The 18,821-nt window shown below is 41.1% G+C and overlaps 2 protein-coding genes across 2 annotated transcripts; one reads left to right on the forward strand and one right to left on the reverse strand.

Annotated features, from left to right (window-relative positions):
- Positions 1-1,757: 1,757 nt before the first annotated feature.
- psmb11b (proteasome 20S subunit beta 11b) lies at positions 1,758-3,076 on the reverse strand. The gene has a single exon (XM_030433595.1). The coding sequence runs from the start codon at positions 2,901-2,903 to the stop codon at positions 1,758-1,760; it is 1,146 nt and encodes a 381-aa protein (XP_030289455.1). The 5' UTR covers positions 2,904-3,076.
- LOC115591503 (protein sel-1 homolog 3) lies at positions 2,936-15,851 on the forward strand. Its single transcript, XM_030433562.1, has 24 exons — positions 2,936-3,582; positions 4,512-5,046; positions 5,154-5,280; positions 5,817-5,938; positions 6,122-6,237; positions 6,527-6,576; positions 6,736-6,859; positions 6,950-7,076; positions 8,152-8,292; positions 8,395-8,600; positions 8,701-8,880; positions 10,875-10,997; positions 11,094-11,234; positions 11,359-11,421; positions 11,494-11,670; positions 11,758-11,885; positions 12,252-12,335; positions 12,446-12,527; positions 12,775-12,850; positions 12,939-13,057; positions 13,240-13,361; positions 14,610-14,724; positions 14,963-15,026; positions 15,222-15,851. Exons 1-24 carry the CDS (start codon positions 3,529-3,531, stop codon positions 15,467-15,469), a joined length of 3,324 nt encoding a protein of 1,107 aa, XP_030289422.1. The 5' UTR covers positions 2,936-3,528; the 3' UTR covers positions 15,470-15,851.
- Positions 15,852-18,821: the final 2,970 nt, after the last annotated feature.

The raw sequence follows: 18,821 nt of genomic DNA on the forward strand, positions 1-18,821 counted from the left end.
TAGAAAGCAAAAAATTACAACCCTAAGGTCGCTCCTCAGATCCCTGGTATCCAACTGGGTGGGTTACAGTATGGAGGTTTATTAATCAAAACTACTGCGCAAGCATAAAAACAAAGCCAAGCTGTAATCAATGTGCTCGTTAGGATGCTAGAACACACACAGAAAAATTTACAAGTGCAAAACATCATCAGAGTTCTGACTGTGAGAGGAGGCTGACAGACAATCTTTGGCAGATTTCTGGCTGTGGGGGGTCATGTGTTTTCAAAGTTTTTTTAGACGAATTAAATAAAAAAACAGATGTTCTGATGTAACTTAGAAAGCAGGGTCGCTGACATTTCATTTCTTGGTCAAATCCAGTGGAGATCACTCATCTCTCAGCTGGAGTTTGCATGCAAGGAATAGTAACTGTCAAAACTGAACAAAAAGATTTGAAAAGGGCAAAAGGCAGCAAGCAAAGGCAGCCCTAACGCCCACTGAGTAACAGCTTCTCTCACAGGCTCCAAACTTTGATAACAATCTCGATTCTGTCCTCGCTCACTCTCAGAACTGCACTTACAAGTCTGTCCCTGCAAGCTTTCAAATCCGGACACACCAAATTGGTTTCCTCTAATTTTTTTTTGTTTTCCCACCCTCTCAATAATTCTGTCATTAATGAATTTCCGAAGATGGGAATTATGGATGAGGCTGGGGAAGAAGGGAGGCTTTCCCCTCTAAGTATCGCGGCTACAGACAGTCATACAGTTGTACGTTTGCGGGTTCAAGAAGAAGCTCAGCTCTCTGATGAAGCATTGGGAATGTGAGGAACATCATCATGCAAATCTGTTGTAATTTATTCATAAAGTGGATAACACGTAGATATTCAGGCGGCTACACAAATGCACACATTAGCCTTAAAAACTGTCACTTGAAAAAAAAATAAGCTCATCATATCAGCATGTAAAATCACATCCTGAAGCGCCACTCCAGCATTTTGACATGTTGTAACACAGTCCATATGCTATAAAGTTTCCTCACATATGGTGAATCGTCTCACCCTTGAAAACTTTCACCACAATACTTCGGCTGCCTTAACTGAAGTTTGAAAATGCAGTGAGGAGGAAGGATGAACAGCTCTATACCTTTTTGCCTAAAAATCCTGTAGCCATTGTCACTTCAATAATTACAAGTATGCTTAATTTACTACCAGACTGCTCAAACAGAATGAATAGGCAAGTTCAGCAAAATTTCATTCATTCATTAATGTATTGAAGTGTCAAAGAAATGTCAGACGAATTCCCACAGCAGACACAAATCAGTTTTCAACTCCTGACTGTTTATTACTATGGCTGAATTAGTTTTCTTTTACTGAGCAATACATTATGACCTTCAGAATTGGCATTTAGAGTTTTGGTTTGCTCAACATGCTCCTTTTTTTCTGCTCCTCTCTGTGTTTATGTGATTCAAATACATGCAGGGCTAGCTTGTAATTAACTCCCATACTTGAAATGATTCATAATGTCTTAACATCTAAATCAAAATGCCAGGCAGCACTGTGCCGTTATAATACATTTTTATCATCAGCGCAAACAGAACATCAGCTGTTTATTAGAGTGAACGATATGCATGCCCAAGTCATTTGAGAAATAGCCTGGAGGATACAACTGCCTGTCCTGTTAATTAATTTAGTATCTGCTGCAAAGATTGCCATCACGTCTATCCAAAATACTCCCCGATGTTTGCTTTTCTTTTCTCATGCCGTTCTTGTTTTCTGTTTTTACTCAGGCAGTCCTGTCCTGTCTCTTCCTTCTCTTTTCTCTTTCCTTTTCTCTATAATATTCCTCTTTCAAATCCTCCCTGCTCCTGCGAGTCCAACCTTTAGAAGAGATGTGAAAGATGTCTACACAGTTTCCTGAGTATGCATCCCTGTGTGTGGCTCTGTACACAGCCTCTCTGGCTATTGATGTGGCCTCATCCAAAGTCAGTCCCCACTGAACCCCTTGGTCCAAGATTGAGTACGCGTACGGCGATCCTGAGCCTACAGAGAAGAGCTTCCCCTGCAGGCGTGTGCCATCACTGCACACATAGTACAGACTAGGTCCAGAGAAACTCAATGTCTTTCTGGTAAAGCATTGTTGACTACCAATTGTTGAAGAGGGGCTCTTTGCCAGACATTTCTTTTCGAGAGTGGCATCCACAGAAGTTCCAAGATCAGTCATTTGGCTCTTTGCTGTTTCTCTATGGCCACCGAGATCAATCTCTTCACCTCCATCTGCCTCTCCTCCATCCCACCCACACAACGTGGCAGCCACACACAGCTCAGTCCCCTTAAAAGGGTGAAGCATGTGTGAAAGCAATTTGGCAGCACCACATGTGGACAACCGTCGTCCGTGACGGAGCTGGTAGAGCCGCAGCTCTCGAGCCAGGATCCTTTTCCAAAGGGCACAGTCGGCTGAAGTACCCGAAGTGGTCCCCACCAGGTGACTGTGAATGGGCAGGATCTTCTGGGAAGCTGGGCATGCCACAAGCCCAGAACAACTGGACCGAGTGTCCGCTGCAGCCAACACGCCTCCCTGAAAAATGAAAGCCAAGGTGGTGGTGCCATGAGACATGGGAAAAGGCAGAGGGACAGACTGAGAGGATGCCAGAGGAAGATTTGTGGGCAAGGCAAGGGATGATAAGATGGGGTCTTGAGATGAGATGGTGCTGGAGCTCTGGATGGTGCTGATTTGCCCAAACTGTATTGGACTTTCACCCAGGTACTCTGCAATTGGTATATAAAAATTAAACAGACTTTTACTATTTCTAAAGGGCAAACCACTCACATTGCTGCGACCAGTCTTTTTTCCAAAAGGCACTGAAGGGCATTCAGTGGTTATGCTTTCCAGAAAGTAGTCCTGGGTATTGCACAGGTCCTGTAGAGCCATTGAATATGATGAGCTGTCTTTTAAATAGGTCCAAGATTTTCTAGATTGTGTGTTTAAGCATAATGACACACCTTTATATAGACAACGAGACTCTACGTCTCACCTAAAAGCATCTGATCAGCAACAGTTACTGATGCCTCTTCGCTTGACTTTGAAGCATGAACAGCCAGTAGCCCATGGGTAATTAGTTTTGGCTGTGATATCAGTTTGTTTTTCAGATCAGATTTCTTCAGAGTCTTGTGTGGGCGAAAGCCACCGAGGACACTGGGTGATGGCAAGGCCTTGGCTCGAGCACATTAAATTAAGTTACAGTAGACTCTGAGCTTTGATGCATTACTCCCATGGAAGGTTCCCTAATAGGATAAGAAATAAAAATGACTCAAACCATATTTTTGGTACACGACAGAGTCATTGTAGCCGAGCCCTTAGGTAACAGTTTAAAGGCCACTCATGCAAATGCTGAACTTGCTACACCAGATTTTCAGGAAATCCTGCATCGCACAGGGTGTATACTCACAGCTGCCATTGGGAAGTACGCTTCAAGCTGTCAACATTACTTAACATTAGTAGGAATTCAAGGATTATATGTTTACATTTTAATTCATCTGAAACCAAAAACCTCAAAATGATTGTGTCGCAAGCCATTTTTGGATACCTCTTCACTGCTGCTATTATAATGGTAAGAAACTACGACACACACTGCTGCAATTACTGCATTACCGTACTTGACTGTAATAATGGCTGAAGCATGGCCTTTGATTTTTAATAATCTGTTCGATCTTTAATTCAATATTTTTATGATTACAGTGTGTTAATTGAGGTAATTCTACGTGAGGAACCTACAGATAATAACCACCTGAATCTGACATTTCCCTTCAACTTTACAGAGCTTTCTACTGAGTTAAAGTGAACTGTATTAGTTGCAATATGTAATCTGGACACATTACACAAACGCAACAAGAACATTACATTGATACAAATATTTAAGGGTTGCAAACCTAAAATATATAGGTTGTTGTTTTAGAGTTTCAGGGTGCAAGCAACTGAGCAGGCTGAAAGAAAAATACCTATTACCTATTACTGATATGTGTCTGTTCAAGAATAGATGCTATAGAAAAGCTTAGTAAAGTTGCTGTGTGCTTTAACATCAGCCTTACCATTCTTAAAGTCTTTTCTCCTGTATGCCCGAAACATATTGTTGGGAAAATCCTTATGAAAATCTCTCATTTGTGTTGCTTGCTGAAGTTTGTTTTTAAATGTGGAATGGGCTCATTGTTACCCCTTTTGACCATTTGGAGCAAAACCACCCACTAAAACTCCAGCTTTAGGGGTCAGTGATGACGCTCACCACAATGAGATTAAGAAGATGGCATACTAAAAATTTACTATTCTATGGGATCTTACCGATAAGACTAGGTGATGATATGTTCATGTTGTGTTTTCTACTGGCTAAACAAATCATGCACTTTTAAGCAAATGAATATCCTCTTGAAAATGTTACCCCTGGCAACATATTCATGTTTCCTGCCTAATTTGTTTGAGCGCAAATGACTGCATGCTCTCTTTACTTTCACTCAATTTTATTTACACATTTTTCACTTCACCCAGGGACACTGTGTGTTACAAGCCATTTCACCATCCCCATCCCAGGCTGGTGAGAGCCTGCCTGACAATTTCATAGGGTTTGACTCAGCCCCTGACAAAGTGGTAGATGGCTCACTGGTCCGTGTGCGGTATCGCTGCTCCAGGCCATGTCAGCTCGCAGTGGAGGCGGTGGTGTCTACATTAAAGAAGACAGATTTCGTGGTCTTCAGGAGGAAATGGATTGGCAACACAACAGGAGTTTACAGGATCCCCCAGGTGCTGCTCAGGTGGCCTCCGTCCATTTTATATCAACACGACTTTTTCAACAGGCGCATTTTGGATGCCCAGAATGTGACAGTTCGTGCTTGGTTAGACCATCTTAATAATGGCAGTGAACCGGGGACTTACCATGCCTCTATGGTGAGGATTTATAAAGTGCTGCAGATAAAACCACTCTCTGAGCGTCCAACTAAACCTCCTGCTGAGTGTCCTTCATGGTCCGCTCAACTGATGTGGCAGCTGACCAGCAACAGAATTAATCATTGTCCCCATGAGTCAGGTCAGACCCTTAAACACATTTATTCACACTGTCCATGTTTTGAACTTTATTGACAAAACTTTAAGTGGTTTGTGTGTCTAATCTTTTGCTGTTTTCCTTGTACACAGACAGAATCGATATGCTAAAGTTCCCACTGGCAAGTACCGGTGAGCACTTTGGAATTGTCCGCAGGTTCCAGCCTTTTATCGACAGAACCCTGGAGAGAGCCCGTCTTCATGCTGTGACAAAGCCCAGGTTGGACATAAACTTCACTCACTGACTTCTCATTAAGTTCATTTTAGCTGAAGCTCATTCTGTGTGAAGTTCAACGACACAGCGTGAAAAATATCTCCAGCAGGGACTCCAAATGTTGTATCGAATACATAAGAATAGCATCGTTTTCAGATGTTTCATTCTATAAATTTGTGTAATAAAAACAAATAATCCTGACAAACCACAACATATTGCCTCAAATGAAGCGATATAACACCAGTGGCTTGTGTTGATATCAGCAGATTAACAGGCCACAGGTCGGTGATTGTTTCCCTTTCAGCGCTGGCAGCGGTTACAGCACACTCCACTTTTAGTTTTACTTCACTGTCATTACAAATGGGTTTAGAAGCTTCACGAAGCCTCTTCACCCGAGCATGTATAAGCTTTTCATTTACGGTCAGTGACAGACAGCGAGGTCAGTCATTTTTAGCAGACTGCGCTGCATTTTAAAGTCAGGCACACGCTTCAGCAGCCTAGGAAATGATTTGTCAAATCATGTTTCGCGGCTTGGTTTTCAGTGTCACCTTATCTGTGTGGATCTACCTACTGAAATGGTGTCACCAGAAGAACTGTGGGATCATCCATCATATCAACAGGAACAATTCATATGACTCCATTCTGATGCAGCTAACAGGCACAGGTGGGTCACAGCAGCTTGTGGGGTACACCTGATACCAGTTTAGGGGATTTGATTGAGGTATCATGCGATGATTGTGAGTGATGATGTGTGTTTATAAGACTGTGGAACAGACTGTGTTATGTATTAATAAAGAGCGCTGGATCTCTTGTGGTGAAATATATGAGTGTCATATCTCCTGTGTAGGGGACATCATAATTCAGGCACGTGTGAAGACAGGAGAAGATGAAGCTTTCCAAGCAACTGTCGTGTTGCCCCTGCGGAAATGGATTAGATTAGATTGTTACATACAGGACTCAAAGGTAAAAAACCACAGCGTATGCCACTGGGAGGTGGGATGAGGAATTGAAATTAATATACAGCTTGGGGCAACATCTTTAAGTCCTCCTTTCTCTTCTGAGTTTCCTTTGGTGCCCTTGCTTTGCAGTGTTTGATTTCCTTTTTGGAACAGCTGTAGGATCCTGAAAGATGGTTCCTTTCCAGCTGGGAAACTCCAGGCGATTGCAGTGTACTGCAATTTGGAGTCGTTCACAGCTGAGTGGGGTTTTTTTCTGTGTCGTGATCTCACGCATCATTATGTGTGACTTTCAGGTGCTGCTGGATACAACGTGGGATGATGAAACCAACAGATATGTATATGAGTATGTTTAATGTCAGTTTTTCTCTTTTAAAGGTGTGTGAAAAGAAAAACACAACCGTTGCCATTACAAAACACCTGTCAGTCCAGTTACTGACAACAAGAAGGAATAACTCATACATGCACATGAGAGGTGGTTTGAGTTGTATTGAATATTTTATAGATTTCACAACAGTATCCATTATGATGATGCTGATGGATACTTTGAGATCGGAGGAAGCAAGTACATGCCAGGCATCCATGGGTATTTTGGGCCAGTCAGATACTATCGTTTAGGGACCGAAAAGGTAAAGTGATTTCAACTAATATGCTTATTTTAATGTGTTGCATCTTGTTTGACTACTGTTCACTGAAATACGATGTTATCTGTGTCACAGGTAAAAAACCCCCAGACAACATTACATGAGCTGGATGAGACTCATCAGGAGTGTCAGGAAATGAAAGCATTTGCAAGAGCGTTCCACAAGCAAGTAACTGAGAGTCACCCCCCCTCCATGATCAAAGGTGAAATGTTATTTTGACAAGTCCTTTAAAGCAGCGCAACTGTTCTACTGGGATCCACCTTAGAGCCATGCTATGTAGATTTTTCGGTTGTTGTTTGTAAACATACCATTCAATGTTGGCCCCACCTCCCTGGCTGAACTATTGAGACAGAGAGAGAGAGCAGCAGTGGCAGAGCAAGCTAGAGAGGGTGCGGCATTGGTGAGAACAAAGCAGTGAATCAGAGAAGTAAGGCGTGATTTTCTGATTGTTTCTCAGCAGCTCACACCTAAGCATTCAGCCCCATGTGTGCTTGTATAGCCCTGTCTCCGGTCAAACACAGACGGAGAGACGGAGACACTGATGTAACCTGGTTGCTATGTTTCTATAGAGTCTAGAGAGTCACACCTCTGCCCAGAGGTTGACACCTAGAAATGTACCAAACACAGCAAAATACTAAGAAATAAGATATAGATACAGACACTGCCACACACGATTAGTGGATCATAAGTGATGATTGAGAGGGATGTCTTTACCATGTCTATACAAAGCCACCGGGAAGAACACAAGGCTTTGTAGCCAATGTTTGCAGCTGCCAAACTGTGTAATTAGATCAGATTAATTGTCATGTGATGCACTGGGGCCCAAAAATACTTTTTCCCATAAACTTATATTGTGAAAGAAGCAGCTGTGAATGATAAATAAATGTTTTTAAGCACCACACCTCCTGCGAAATTACTTGTTTAACTAACATTATTTGAGCCATTAAGTCTGATAACATTTGGAAAGTTGCACAATTAAATCTTTTTATTCCCCTTTAAGCTTGGTTGATGGAAGTCTCTAGTGCGCACGCTTTATGGGGCCCACAACGCAGAATCTGGGTACATTTATACTGGACTTTATACCGAGCATTTTTGGCTTCATGCGCCACTGAGCAGGTTTCATAAATGAATGGGTTCCGCCTCCGAAGCTGTATCCAGATTTTGATTGTTATATCCATGGACCTTATCCATGGTCTCTTATAGAGGATGTCAGCACAAAAAATGAATGCCTATTAAGCATGGGAAGATTACTTTTGACAGGTTCTGTTTCATTTCAGGTGTCTGTACTCCTCATTTCATAAGACTGTGTGGTCAGACTGGAGAGAAAATCAGCACACAAACATGGACCTGGGAAAAGCAACTTAAATACAGCACACTTTTTCGTTTCTTGCAAAAACATGAAGAGAAAATCAGAACAGGTGTCAAAAATTGTTGCACTGTTTGACTACATATGTACCAATGATATTTAAGTTGCTTCATTATTTACAGTTTTTGACAATATTTTGTATCATGTTCTGTAGGATCTTTAGGCCTGAAGGACCTCGGGAGTGCTTTGTTTGGGCAGGCAGTTAGTACATTGTTCGCTGTGAAACAGGCAAAAAGTAATATCGAATCTGAGTCAACAGCTCTGCTACAAGTATCCTCCTGCTTTGGAAATCACAAAGCATCTCTCTTGTTGGCCACTATCCACCTCTCTGGCCTTGGACACACAGTGAATAAACAACAGGTAGAGTCAGTGCACTCCTTGTCCCTCAGTTATTGCTTTATCACATGTAACACCACCTGTGTAATGATGACTGATAATACTGACTTCTACTGTGTTTCAGGGTCATGTCTATAGCTTGATTGGCGCAGCGGGTGATAACCGTTTCGCCCTGATGCATGCAGGCTACAAGCACTCACAAGGGATTGATGGGTTTCCAAAAGACTTGGACATGGCTTACAGCTACTATTCCAACGCTGCGGCACAGACTAGCATGGACAGCTTAAGGATACATGAAGATAATGTAAGTTTGAATAAAATTTTATTAATTTTAGGAATGGCAATATTGGTGTCTCAGTCAGTCACTTTTAGTGCAGACTGAAATGCCTTGACAGCAAGAAGATGGCCGTAGGGAAATTATAATAACTTTGGCGAACCGCTGACTTTATTTTGTGTTTCGTTCTTATCATGCAACTGGCCAAGAATGAGTCTGGCACGGAAAACAACAAATTGTCGTTTTTATTTTATATGGAATTAACAAACGAGATGTTGGTTCAGGCAGAGTTTGTTAATTGCTAGAGACGCAAACTGGCTTTTTACCAGACAGGTGCTAGAATGGTATTGTTCTTTAATTCTTAGCAACAAAGTGAGTTTCCATGATTGTCAAACTATAACTTTTTAAAAAGTTTAGAAAATGAGGACCATAAGTCAACCATAACAATCGATGCATAATAACATGATGAAGTTACTGTATATAAGCCAATTTCACTTATGAATATACAAATGCACGGTATGTACAGTGAAACAGATATAAGGAAAATTAGTAAACCCAAAAGTAATTAAAATCTGGACATCCACATGCTCATAGACAGAAATTCAAATACATTAAATGACAGCAGTGATACAAAAGAGTCTGTTGGCAAAACATGATTAATAGTGTGTTTGTTGGTCTAGCCATGGAGAAAAGGTGGGTCTTAAATCTTAATTTAAAAATGTGAATGAGTTAGCTGTCACGATGAATAGATGAAGAGCGTTCTAAAGATAAGGCACATGCAATGCCCAAATTCTACTTCAGACTGATTTCCTGTTTATTCTTTGAACATTTAAATAAGCTGCATCAAATGAATAGAGGTTCAAGAAGACAACAGAGAGACTGTACTGTCCGTTCCAGTCTGAATAAGCAGCCAGAGCAGCGACAAAACAATTGTGGGGAAGTGTATTAGAAGGAGGTCTGGCTACAGTGCTGCATTTTTACCATCTTGGACACTTTCTGAGTAGATGACAGCACAGTAATCCATCTGGATCCAATCTTAATTAAAGGCCCTGAAAACCTATTTCCTCAGTCAGCTTATTATTATAAGCGATAGGGTCCTACATGACTGTACAGAAATTTTCTGTAAATTGACCAAGTCCAAGGGAATTTATTTATTCAAATTTTCAGAAATGACTCCATGTAAATGTTCCACATAGAGTTCAGTTTTGGTGAACTCAACATGAAATTAGTGATGCCAGAGTCCAAAATAAAGGACTTATTGAACCTTATTAGTGGTGTTGCACCATTACCTTTTAACTTCTCAGTTGGATTCAGAGATGTTCCACAGAGAAGCAAGGGTTTGCATTGGGGCAATTGGGAACATTAGAAACAGACCCTGGAACTGGAAAAAAATGCCTTTTGGATTTTAGCAAGCCACTGTGGTGTAGGGACTGCTTTATAGTGGTAGTAAAAGTGTTAAAGTATTAGTATCAGTATTATTACAAATGTGATGTTTGTGAAAAAAAGAGATAATTTTTTTAATCAGTAAAGTTGCTGTTTATAAGATACCATCTAGTTTTTTTGTTTAACCACTCAGTGAGCTGCAGGCGTCGCCAGCACCACCATGGCTGCTGCCTTGGCACAGAAAATTTTTTTAAAAAGCTGAAAACAACAACTAAAGTTATATTACAGAGAGTTTATCACTTCCAGTTCTACAAAGTTTGGTGGGTTTTTGTGACCGTTCAATGAGACGTTACTAACCTGACTGTCGGGGTGCAGTCTTCATATCACAGTCTCATATTTCATTAGTTATAAGACAAAATGCGACTTTCACAAGAAAATTACCATTTAAATTAACAAACATCAGATATGTGTTTCATGGCACAATTGAAATGGTATCCAAAAAATTACTGTCCTTCTCCATCCAGCACATACATATTTTTTCCCTTTCCATGAGGAAAACTGGAAGGGGCGGGACTTCGGCTCTCTATAGTAGAAGTACTAAGAGTTTACCTTAATAATGTTTCTATTTGTCTTTCTTAAAGCAATACCAACCTGAAGACATCTATCTAAGCAATCCAGAGGATTTAAATTTAGTCATACACAATGCAAGTGACATCATCCAGTACCTGAAATACACCGCAGAGCAAGGAGACATAGAGTCTCAGGTACGTTTGAGTTCAATCCAACTAATATTCCTCCATTATGATCAATAGATGTACTCAGTGCTCAGAACAGGCCAATTAAAACTCTCTCATCTTAAGAAAACTCTGGGAACAATGCTTTACTGGGGACAGCGGGGACTCGTGAAAGACACAGTGAGCGCAGTGAAGTGGCTTGAAAGGAGTGCTCTGCAGATGAAGGATCCCTCAGCGATGTACGACTACTCCATCCTATTGATGAAGGTTCTGTGAGACTCTATACGCTCAACCTATTTTATGATCAGATTGAACGCTGGATATGTTGTGTGTGCGTGTGTGTCTGTGTTTTGACAGTTATCGATTCACTGATTGATGTTGATTCCTGCAGGGCCACGGAGTGAAAAGAAACTACACTCGAGGTTTTCGTCTGCTGAAGAGGGCTGCAGCAATGGTACGTATAGTAATGAGCCCGTGTGTTTACACTATGTGCCTTCACTATACCAGTGTGCATTTCTTGCTTTAGGGCTCAATTAACGCCTTGAATGGTTTGGGATGGTACCATGGGATTAAACTGAACGACCATGAAAATGCGGTGAAATATTTTCAACATGCCGCACTAAATGGGAGTTATGATGCCATGTTTAACCTGGGACTTTATCATCTTAGTGGGCAAATCCCCGGCAGCCCTTGGAGGAATCAGGTTCGAGTCCCACACACTGTCAACATTTAGTTTTCTCACTGATCTGGCAAGATCAATGAGCTGAGATATTTTCTGTTTGATCCACAGACGGCTGCATTCCAGCAGTTTATGAATGCATCCCAGCATGGTCATATAGCTGCATCAGTGGAGGCAGCTTGGTACCTTTCAACAGGAAGCCTGGAAGGGGTGTCTCAGGATGTGGAAAGGGCTGTGATGTAAGAGGCTTTCATTAGCTTGGTGAAGAAAGCTTTGTTATGGGCTGTTGCACTGTAGCCTGCAGCTCAGTGGCATCTCATTTCAATGACAGTGGCTAATTCAAGGTCAGAACCTAGTATTTGCATATCTAAAAATAAGAGTCCCTGTCACTGCATTATTGTCTGGCACACAGAGATTCTGCTTACCATTTGTCCCTCTGGTATCTTATGAATTTAAAGAAGCTCCTGCTGCAGCCAAAGAGGCTTTTTTTTTAGAATGACCTCAACAAATCAGTAACTATTTTTAGATCATGTTAAAATATTTTCCGTTTATGTGGAGAAAATTATCTTCCATAATTCATCACCCATTCTTTACTGTCTGTGCAGAATGCTAAAAAAGGTCTGTGAACAGAACGGACACCTTGGATTTATGATCAGAGAGGCGCTCCAGGCCTACCTCCAGGGCTCTTGGTGGGGACATTAATTTCAATTACTTTTCAATTGTCCTCATTTAATCATTTTCTCTGCTCTTTACTATTTGTCTCTGCTTCTTCACATTTGTTTCATTGTGTTGCAAACAGGCAGGAGGGATTTGTGAAGTATGTTTTGGCAGCTGAAAGCGGTCTGGGTTTTGCCCAGAGCAACGTTGCACACCTGTGTGAGGTAAATGATGTTGTGTATCTAGTTTTAACCATTTCAACAAAACAATAATCATTCTTTTAATCAGATTTTCAGCACCAGTATAAAATCAATGTCTTATAATTGGAGTTCTGATGAATGAACTACACGTAATTCCAGTCACACACTAAAATAAGAAAACCAAGCCGGAGGGAATTTGTAAGCAGGTGATAACATAACCATCATCAGTGCTCTGCTCTTCCTCACTCTTCACTCTGTCTCCTCAATGAAGGAACTGAATCTCAGTCATGATTGTCAGTGGAGATATCGTAACTACTCTATATTAAACTACGATCCCCATCCGTCCGGTGAGTTCCTCTCATTTCATTTCGCTTTAACCTCTCCCTCTCCCTGTCAATCTGGTCGATAAACAGAAGTATTTATCTTCTTTTATAGCTCTGCTGAAAATGGGAGACTACTACTACCTTTCCTCCAGCACCAGAGAAGACTCATTATCCTTGGTCGGTCGGGCCATATCGATGTATGGCAGGGCAGCTGTAGCAGGCAGCCCTCAGGTGACAGATTTACTTGGGCTGTAATCTCATCATCCTATGATAAACTTAATTAAACTTCCACGGCTCAGGCCCACTGCAATAAAAACAACAAACAGCATTATACAGTGATATTATATGGAGACTTTTCTCAGTGAATATCCCATCTGCCCCTGTTATGATTTTATTTTCACATGGACTCACAGGGAATGTACAACTTGGTTGTTTTGGCACAACAAGGGCACGTTCTTCCATTGAGCATCTACGACTCATTTAATGTATCACATCATGAAGAGCAGGACGTTGTGGTGGAGAAGATCTTAAAAAGGTACTTTTTAAAATCCATGAAATGCTGTGACAAGCTGTTGATAGGACTTTATAGTAATGGTACTTGCAAAATAATGTTTCTTTTATTAGCTTCTTTGCCAAAACTTAGAAGAGAAGATTTGTAACACTGATCTTTGTGGGAATATGAAGGCACTACCAGCAGCGCGTTAGCTTATCTTAGCAAAAAAAACAAAAACAGGAACAGGTGGAAACAGGTTGCTCTTTTGTTTGTTTGTTTTTTAAAGATTTATTGTGTCAATGAGTGAACTTCAGAGGGGTTGGAAGGTGGAATTTGTTACCTTTGAATTAGGGTTGCAGCAGTGGGTTGCAGTGCACAGAGAACTGTGGTTGAAAATTGCATACCTCTACTAAGGCCCAACAGTCCCCTTTTGTACTCAGTCATTGATAACAGCTACCTATACAGTAGCCTTTTGTTCATCAAGATCTATGCATTATCCTAGAGAAATTAACGAAAATGAACACCCTGTCTTGCATTGTTGAAGAAAGTTAAAGGTGCAATATGTAAGACATGGCCACTTGTCTAATTCATACTCGAAGCAAATGAGGGGCAGCATATCAGAGTAACCAAACTGCTGCTGACTAGCAAGTTAGCTCAGTTAGCCATGCAGCTAGCGGTCAAGACTGGTAGTTTGGAAAACTGGGGCAGTGTTGGTGTTTACCTGATTACAGGAGCTTTAGGTCAGAATGGGTTGGGTTATTTGGTTAGCGTGCTATCTTCAGTAGATATCTCTCTAACACAATACACAGACCTTTTTTAAATTTTTTCAGATAGAACATATTACATATAACATCTCTAATATGGTCTATTTTTTGCTCAGACACGTTCTCCATTCAGGTTTTGTGGCAATCTGTAGACCTTGATACCGTTACACCAAAATGTTCTGACACGCTTTTTTCCAAATGAGAAAATTTCGTACCTTTGCGACCCCATTTTGGACAGTCAGACCAGCTGGTTCCCCCTGTTTCCAGTCCTTGTTTTAACATAAGCTAAGAGAGCCGCCTGCTTCATATAACAATCCTCTCTTCTTCCCTCGGCAAGAAAAGGGCATGCCAAAGTCAGTTAGCTAACGCAAGCTGTTTTTGTTGCTAAACACATCTACAATATGTTCAACCCTCATGTTCACATCATTACAATGATGGGCCTCTACCGTTATTTAAGAATGAGTATATACGTATATATAAGTATACACTACTACTGTATAACACAGTTGTTTTATCATATCCTTAGATGTCTGGAGACTGAGGTTGAAGGAGCAGTGACGCCTTGCTCTTTAGCTCTGCTCGGAGTTCAGATGGGAAAAGCCTTGAGGAGAATGACTCAGAACGGTGCACAGCTCCTCTTGGTAGGCATAAAGCAATACTACTGTATGTAGTCTGAAAACATTTCCACACGCAAGCTGCACTCTTCCAGTTTGTTATGCCCCTTTTAATTGTTTGATCTACCAGCCCTTTAATAATTGAAATATGTGAAAATGATAATTGGATTTTGATCATCAATAAGACATTAAAGGCACTATGGGCTGCTATTTTTAAAAGAAAATGTGATGATTAATTCAAACCATTCTTCTTAATTCTCTGTAGGCATATGCATCTCTTCTCTCTGTCACTGTCATTACTGTCATTATGGCTTTGCAGAGCTGTCTCGGTGAGTAATTGTGCACTTTTCAGCTGCAGCTACTTGCATGTTTCTGCCACATGATGGTGCAATTTTTCCACATATTAGTTCGCTGACATGTACCTCTTGCTCTGACTTGCACATTAAATGATAATCCATGTAATCATGCTTGTTTGCCATGACAAGTTTGCTCTTTTCATCCTCTTCACCTGCAAATTAACACAGAACAAAGGCCTCCCCGTCAGCGTGCGGTTGCACTGAGGGCAGGGGCATCATCTGTCAGCCAAGATGGTGTCAACTTGAATAGAGAGCAAGATGGCATCATGAGAGAGACCTACAGAGCAGCGGGGAATCAATGGCTTACCATCCTGAATGGCAAGCAGTGGCTCCGGCAGATGGGAGATTTTGCTGTGACCCTGTCAGGCATGTGCCTGTGTGCTTTCTGGACCACACTCCTCTATCATCTCTTATGACAGAAAATACCCAGCACAGTGATCCAATAGCCACAGCAAAAGCCCCAGACACTACACATTGTAAGAGCATACATTTAGCGGATGAGTTGGAGCTATTCATGTGACACAGTTGTGTTTCGGAGGCATGTGAGTCATTTTTTCAAGTGAAGTGCTGATGAGAATGTGAGTGTTCTGCTTTATCAGAGAGGTGATAATGTTTCCTCAGCAACCATTATTCAATAGTTTTGTTTGTGGGAGATAAAGAAATGTATCATACGGTTCATTTAATTAATGCTGAGTCCAAGCCACAGTTTATATTGTCCTGGGGATGTGGTGCCAAGTGAGGGGAGTGAAGCTTCTCTTGTGCAACGTGTAAGTCCAGTAAAGCATATTTCAACAATGAGTGTTTTCCTGATAATTCAGTTATTAAAAAAAAAAAAATCAGGTAAAACAGATAAAGACATTCTCTGATGGCTGCCCTTTAAAAGCCATAAAGCCTCAGTGATGGATATATTGGAAGATGTCCCACCAGAAGCTAATAGGTCAACTATTAAGACTTGTTCCATGCCCTATCAGCGATGTCGATGATAAGTGTCACACAGGAGACTGGACATGCAACGGCAGCATACAAGGGGCACTTAAAGATTTCGTCCAAGGCCAGAGCAATGACTCAGTCTCTGGTCAGGCAGGTGCTCCCGGTCGATACATCAGATAAGACCATATCAGCTTCAGCCATCGCTTTTTGGTGACAACAACAAGAAAATTTTGGCTCTGAGGGATAAGTTACTATAGAAATACACAAGTCCTCAAACACATCTTTAGAGTCTTTGCCGGGCTGTTAGTTCAAAAATATTGCTTCTTGTGTTGCTTTTGTCACCGTGTTTAAGATAACATAATGGGCAATAACTTTGAGGGATTTTGTTTCTATGGCCACCAACAAATATGAGGAATAGGTGGTGTCACTCAGTTCTTAACAGTTATTTACTGCCCAGGCTGACTTGTAATGATGTGCAGTTTATAGCAGTGAGTGTTGTTGCCTGGTATTCATGGAGCTGTCATTAGTTAAATAAGGAGTTTCACAGTGTAAACAGCCCCATGCGGAGCTCCTTCAGTTTAAAGTGATGTCGGTGTATAATTTGGGGATGGAATAATGATCTCCCTCTTCCTTCTTCTATCTCTGTCTCTTATGTTGTCTGTGTCTGGCTCTTTCTTTAAAGGGACAGCTCACCCAGAACAAAACAACACATTGCCTTCTCCTACGCACATTTTTTTAACAGATGTTTTCTGCAGTTTATGTGGCAGCATTTTATTGTTATTGCCGTTTTAAATTGCTCAACACTGAGTCCTGATTGTGAAAATGGAATGAACATTTTAGATACGTTAATCTGTGTCAACACTTGATAAAGTTTGTTTGTCGAGCCTGAGAATTACCCATATTGTTACCCAGCATAACAGTTGATACATTTCCATCACTGGTATGTTTAAGGTATGTTAAAACAATTACCAATGTGGGAAGCTTTGTTTGAAAGGAATAGTTTATGAATGTGCAAATACTTTTCTTTCTTGCTGGGGGTTAGATAAGAAGATTGATACCAGTCATGTGCTTGTATGCTAAATGCAAAGGATACAGACTGGACACAGCCTTTTTGTGCCACAGGAAGGAGTTATAAATCCCTGAAATATTTCCAGTTCCCACATCTTGAAGTCAATGGGTTTCTTTTGAATGGGTTTTTCAGATAATTGCCTGAAATAAGATCTGTGGTTACAGGAGAACTTCGGCCGTTTTTAACCCATATCCCTGTTGATCGAGGTTACCGAGTGCAGTCATTAGGAAAAATAACGGGAACATTTGGCACAATATTTACCGAGTATCAGAACAGCAGCTAAAGCAAACCTATGGGGGCAGACATAACCGAAAGTGAAACTTAAGGATGTCTGCCCCCATAGGTTCGCTTTAGCTGCCGTCCTGATATCTGGTCAATATTGTGCAAAAAATTCACGTTATTTTTCCTACTGACAGCACTCGGTAACCTCGATCAACAGGGATATGAGTTAAAAACGAAGTTCTCCTTTAACACGAGCTTAAGAGATTTATTGTTCGACCCCACATCTGAATTATAAACGTTCATGTGTCACAAAAAAGGTGGTTGCTAAATGAGACTACAAGTTGTCAGGGGCATTGAACGTCATCCTGCAGAGACTTACTGACTGACTGGTCTGTTACAGGACACCTTACAGACAGACTTCAGTATTCCAACTCTTGACTGCGCAAAAAGCTGCGTACATGTCTGAAGCCGGTAGAAATTATTCAAGTGGTTTTAAATTATGTCGTTAACAGCCTTGATTTTAATTGGACTGTTTAATGAGTTGATAACTCATTGATTTATGCAACCTTGAAATGTTGTATTACAGCCGACTGTACTTAAGGTCATGATGAACAGACTTTGACCAGCGTTACTACACGCTGACAGAATCTCCAAATTGACTTTCAACTTTCCCACTGTTCCTTCTGTTCAGGTTGAATTTAACTCTCACTGAACTCCCCGGAGTATTTGATTAAAACAGCTAATATTTGACCTGCAGATGTTTGAAAAGTCTTGCCTCACATGGTCATGGCATGTGCGCAAGTGTCACAAAAAACACACAATCACGACGGACTTAGCACTATTAATTTTCCACAACTACAGATTGCAGTTTGAGTTGCCCTGCAGTAATTGCAAATCAAAGCCTTTGACAATACTGCTGCAGTCAGCTAATTTAATTTAACTTCTTTTCAAATGGCTGCTGTAACATGCAATTAAATTCAGCTCCACACCGACAATTCACTGAAATTCCTTCGCTGTTCACAATGAACACTGCAGCAACCTACTCAGGGCCTTTTCATGTGAGTTGAGCAAAGTGTGCACACATAGCTGCACGAAGCCTGACACTTGATCTTGAAGTCGTGGCAGTCTGTGGTTTTATACCTCAGTTAAACACCTGCACACCCACATAACTCAATGAGGCTTTTGAGGTCCTGCAGACATGATCGGCTAGCGCCACGCAGCATCTTGAAGGGTGAAACTCGAGAACAACAACGGCGAAATCATTTTTTTGTGATTCGGTTAATAAATGGGATCAGTTTCCAGCTGGTGTCCACTCTCTAAAGAATTAAAGAGACAAGATAAAGAGATAACATGTATAAAGTAACGCCTTTCTTGTATCTCAGCTGGACTTTGGCAGCATCTGTAATGATACTGGTGAATGATGCCTTGCCAAGGTAATAAAAGGAAAATAAAAAACAAATCATAAATATAACAAGCAGCTACTGATGTAAAATTGTAAAAAAAAACACTTTCCCTTGAGCCCAGGTTTATCCCCGACGATGAGGCCT

This window comes from Sparus aurata, chromosome 11, assembly GCF_900880675.1.
Source record: "Sparus aurata chromosome 11, fSpaAur1.1, whole genome shotgun sequence".
In the NCBI taxonomy this organism is placed as follows: domain Eukaryota; kingdom Metazoa; phylum Chordata; class Actinopteri; order Spariformes; family Sparidae; genus Sparus; species Sparus aurata.

Excerpts from the sequence above, each read along its gene's own strand:
- psmb11b (XM_030433595.1), bottom strand. The coding sequence starts at position 2,903 with ATGGCTCTACAGGACCTGTGCAATACCCAGGACTACTTTCTGGAAAGC.
- LOC115591503 (XM_030433562.1), top strand. The coding sequence starts at position 3,529 with ATGATTGTGTCGCAAGCCATTTTTGGATACCTCTTCACTGCTGCTATT. Across the intron at positions 3,583-4,511 it reads TCACTGCTGCTATTATAATG|GGACACTGTGTGTTACAAGC; the intron begins GTAAGAAACTAC and ends CACTTCACCCAG. Across the intron at positions 7,077-8,151 it reads CCCCCCCTCCATGATCAAAG|GTGTCTGTACTCCTCATTTC; the intron begins GTGAAATGTTAT and ends GTTTCATTTCAG.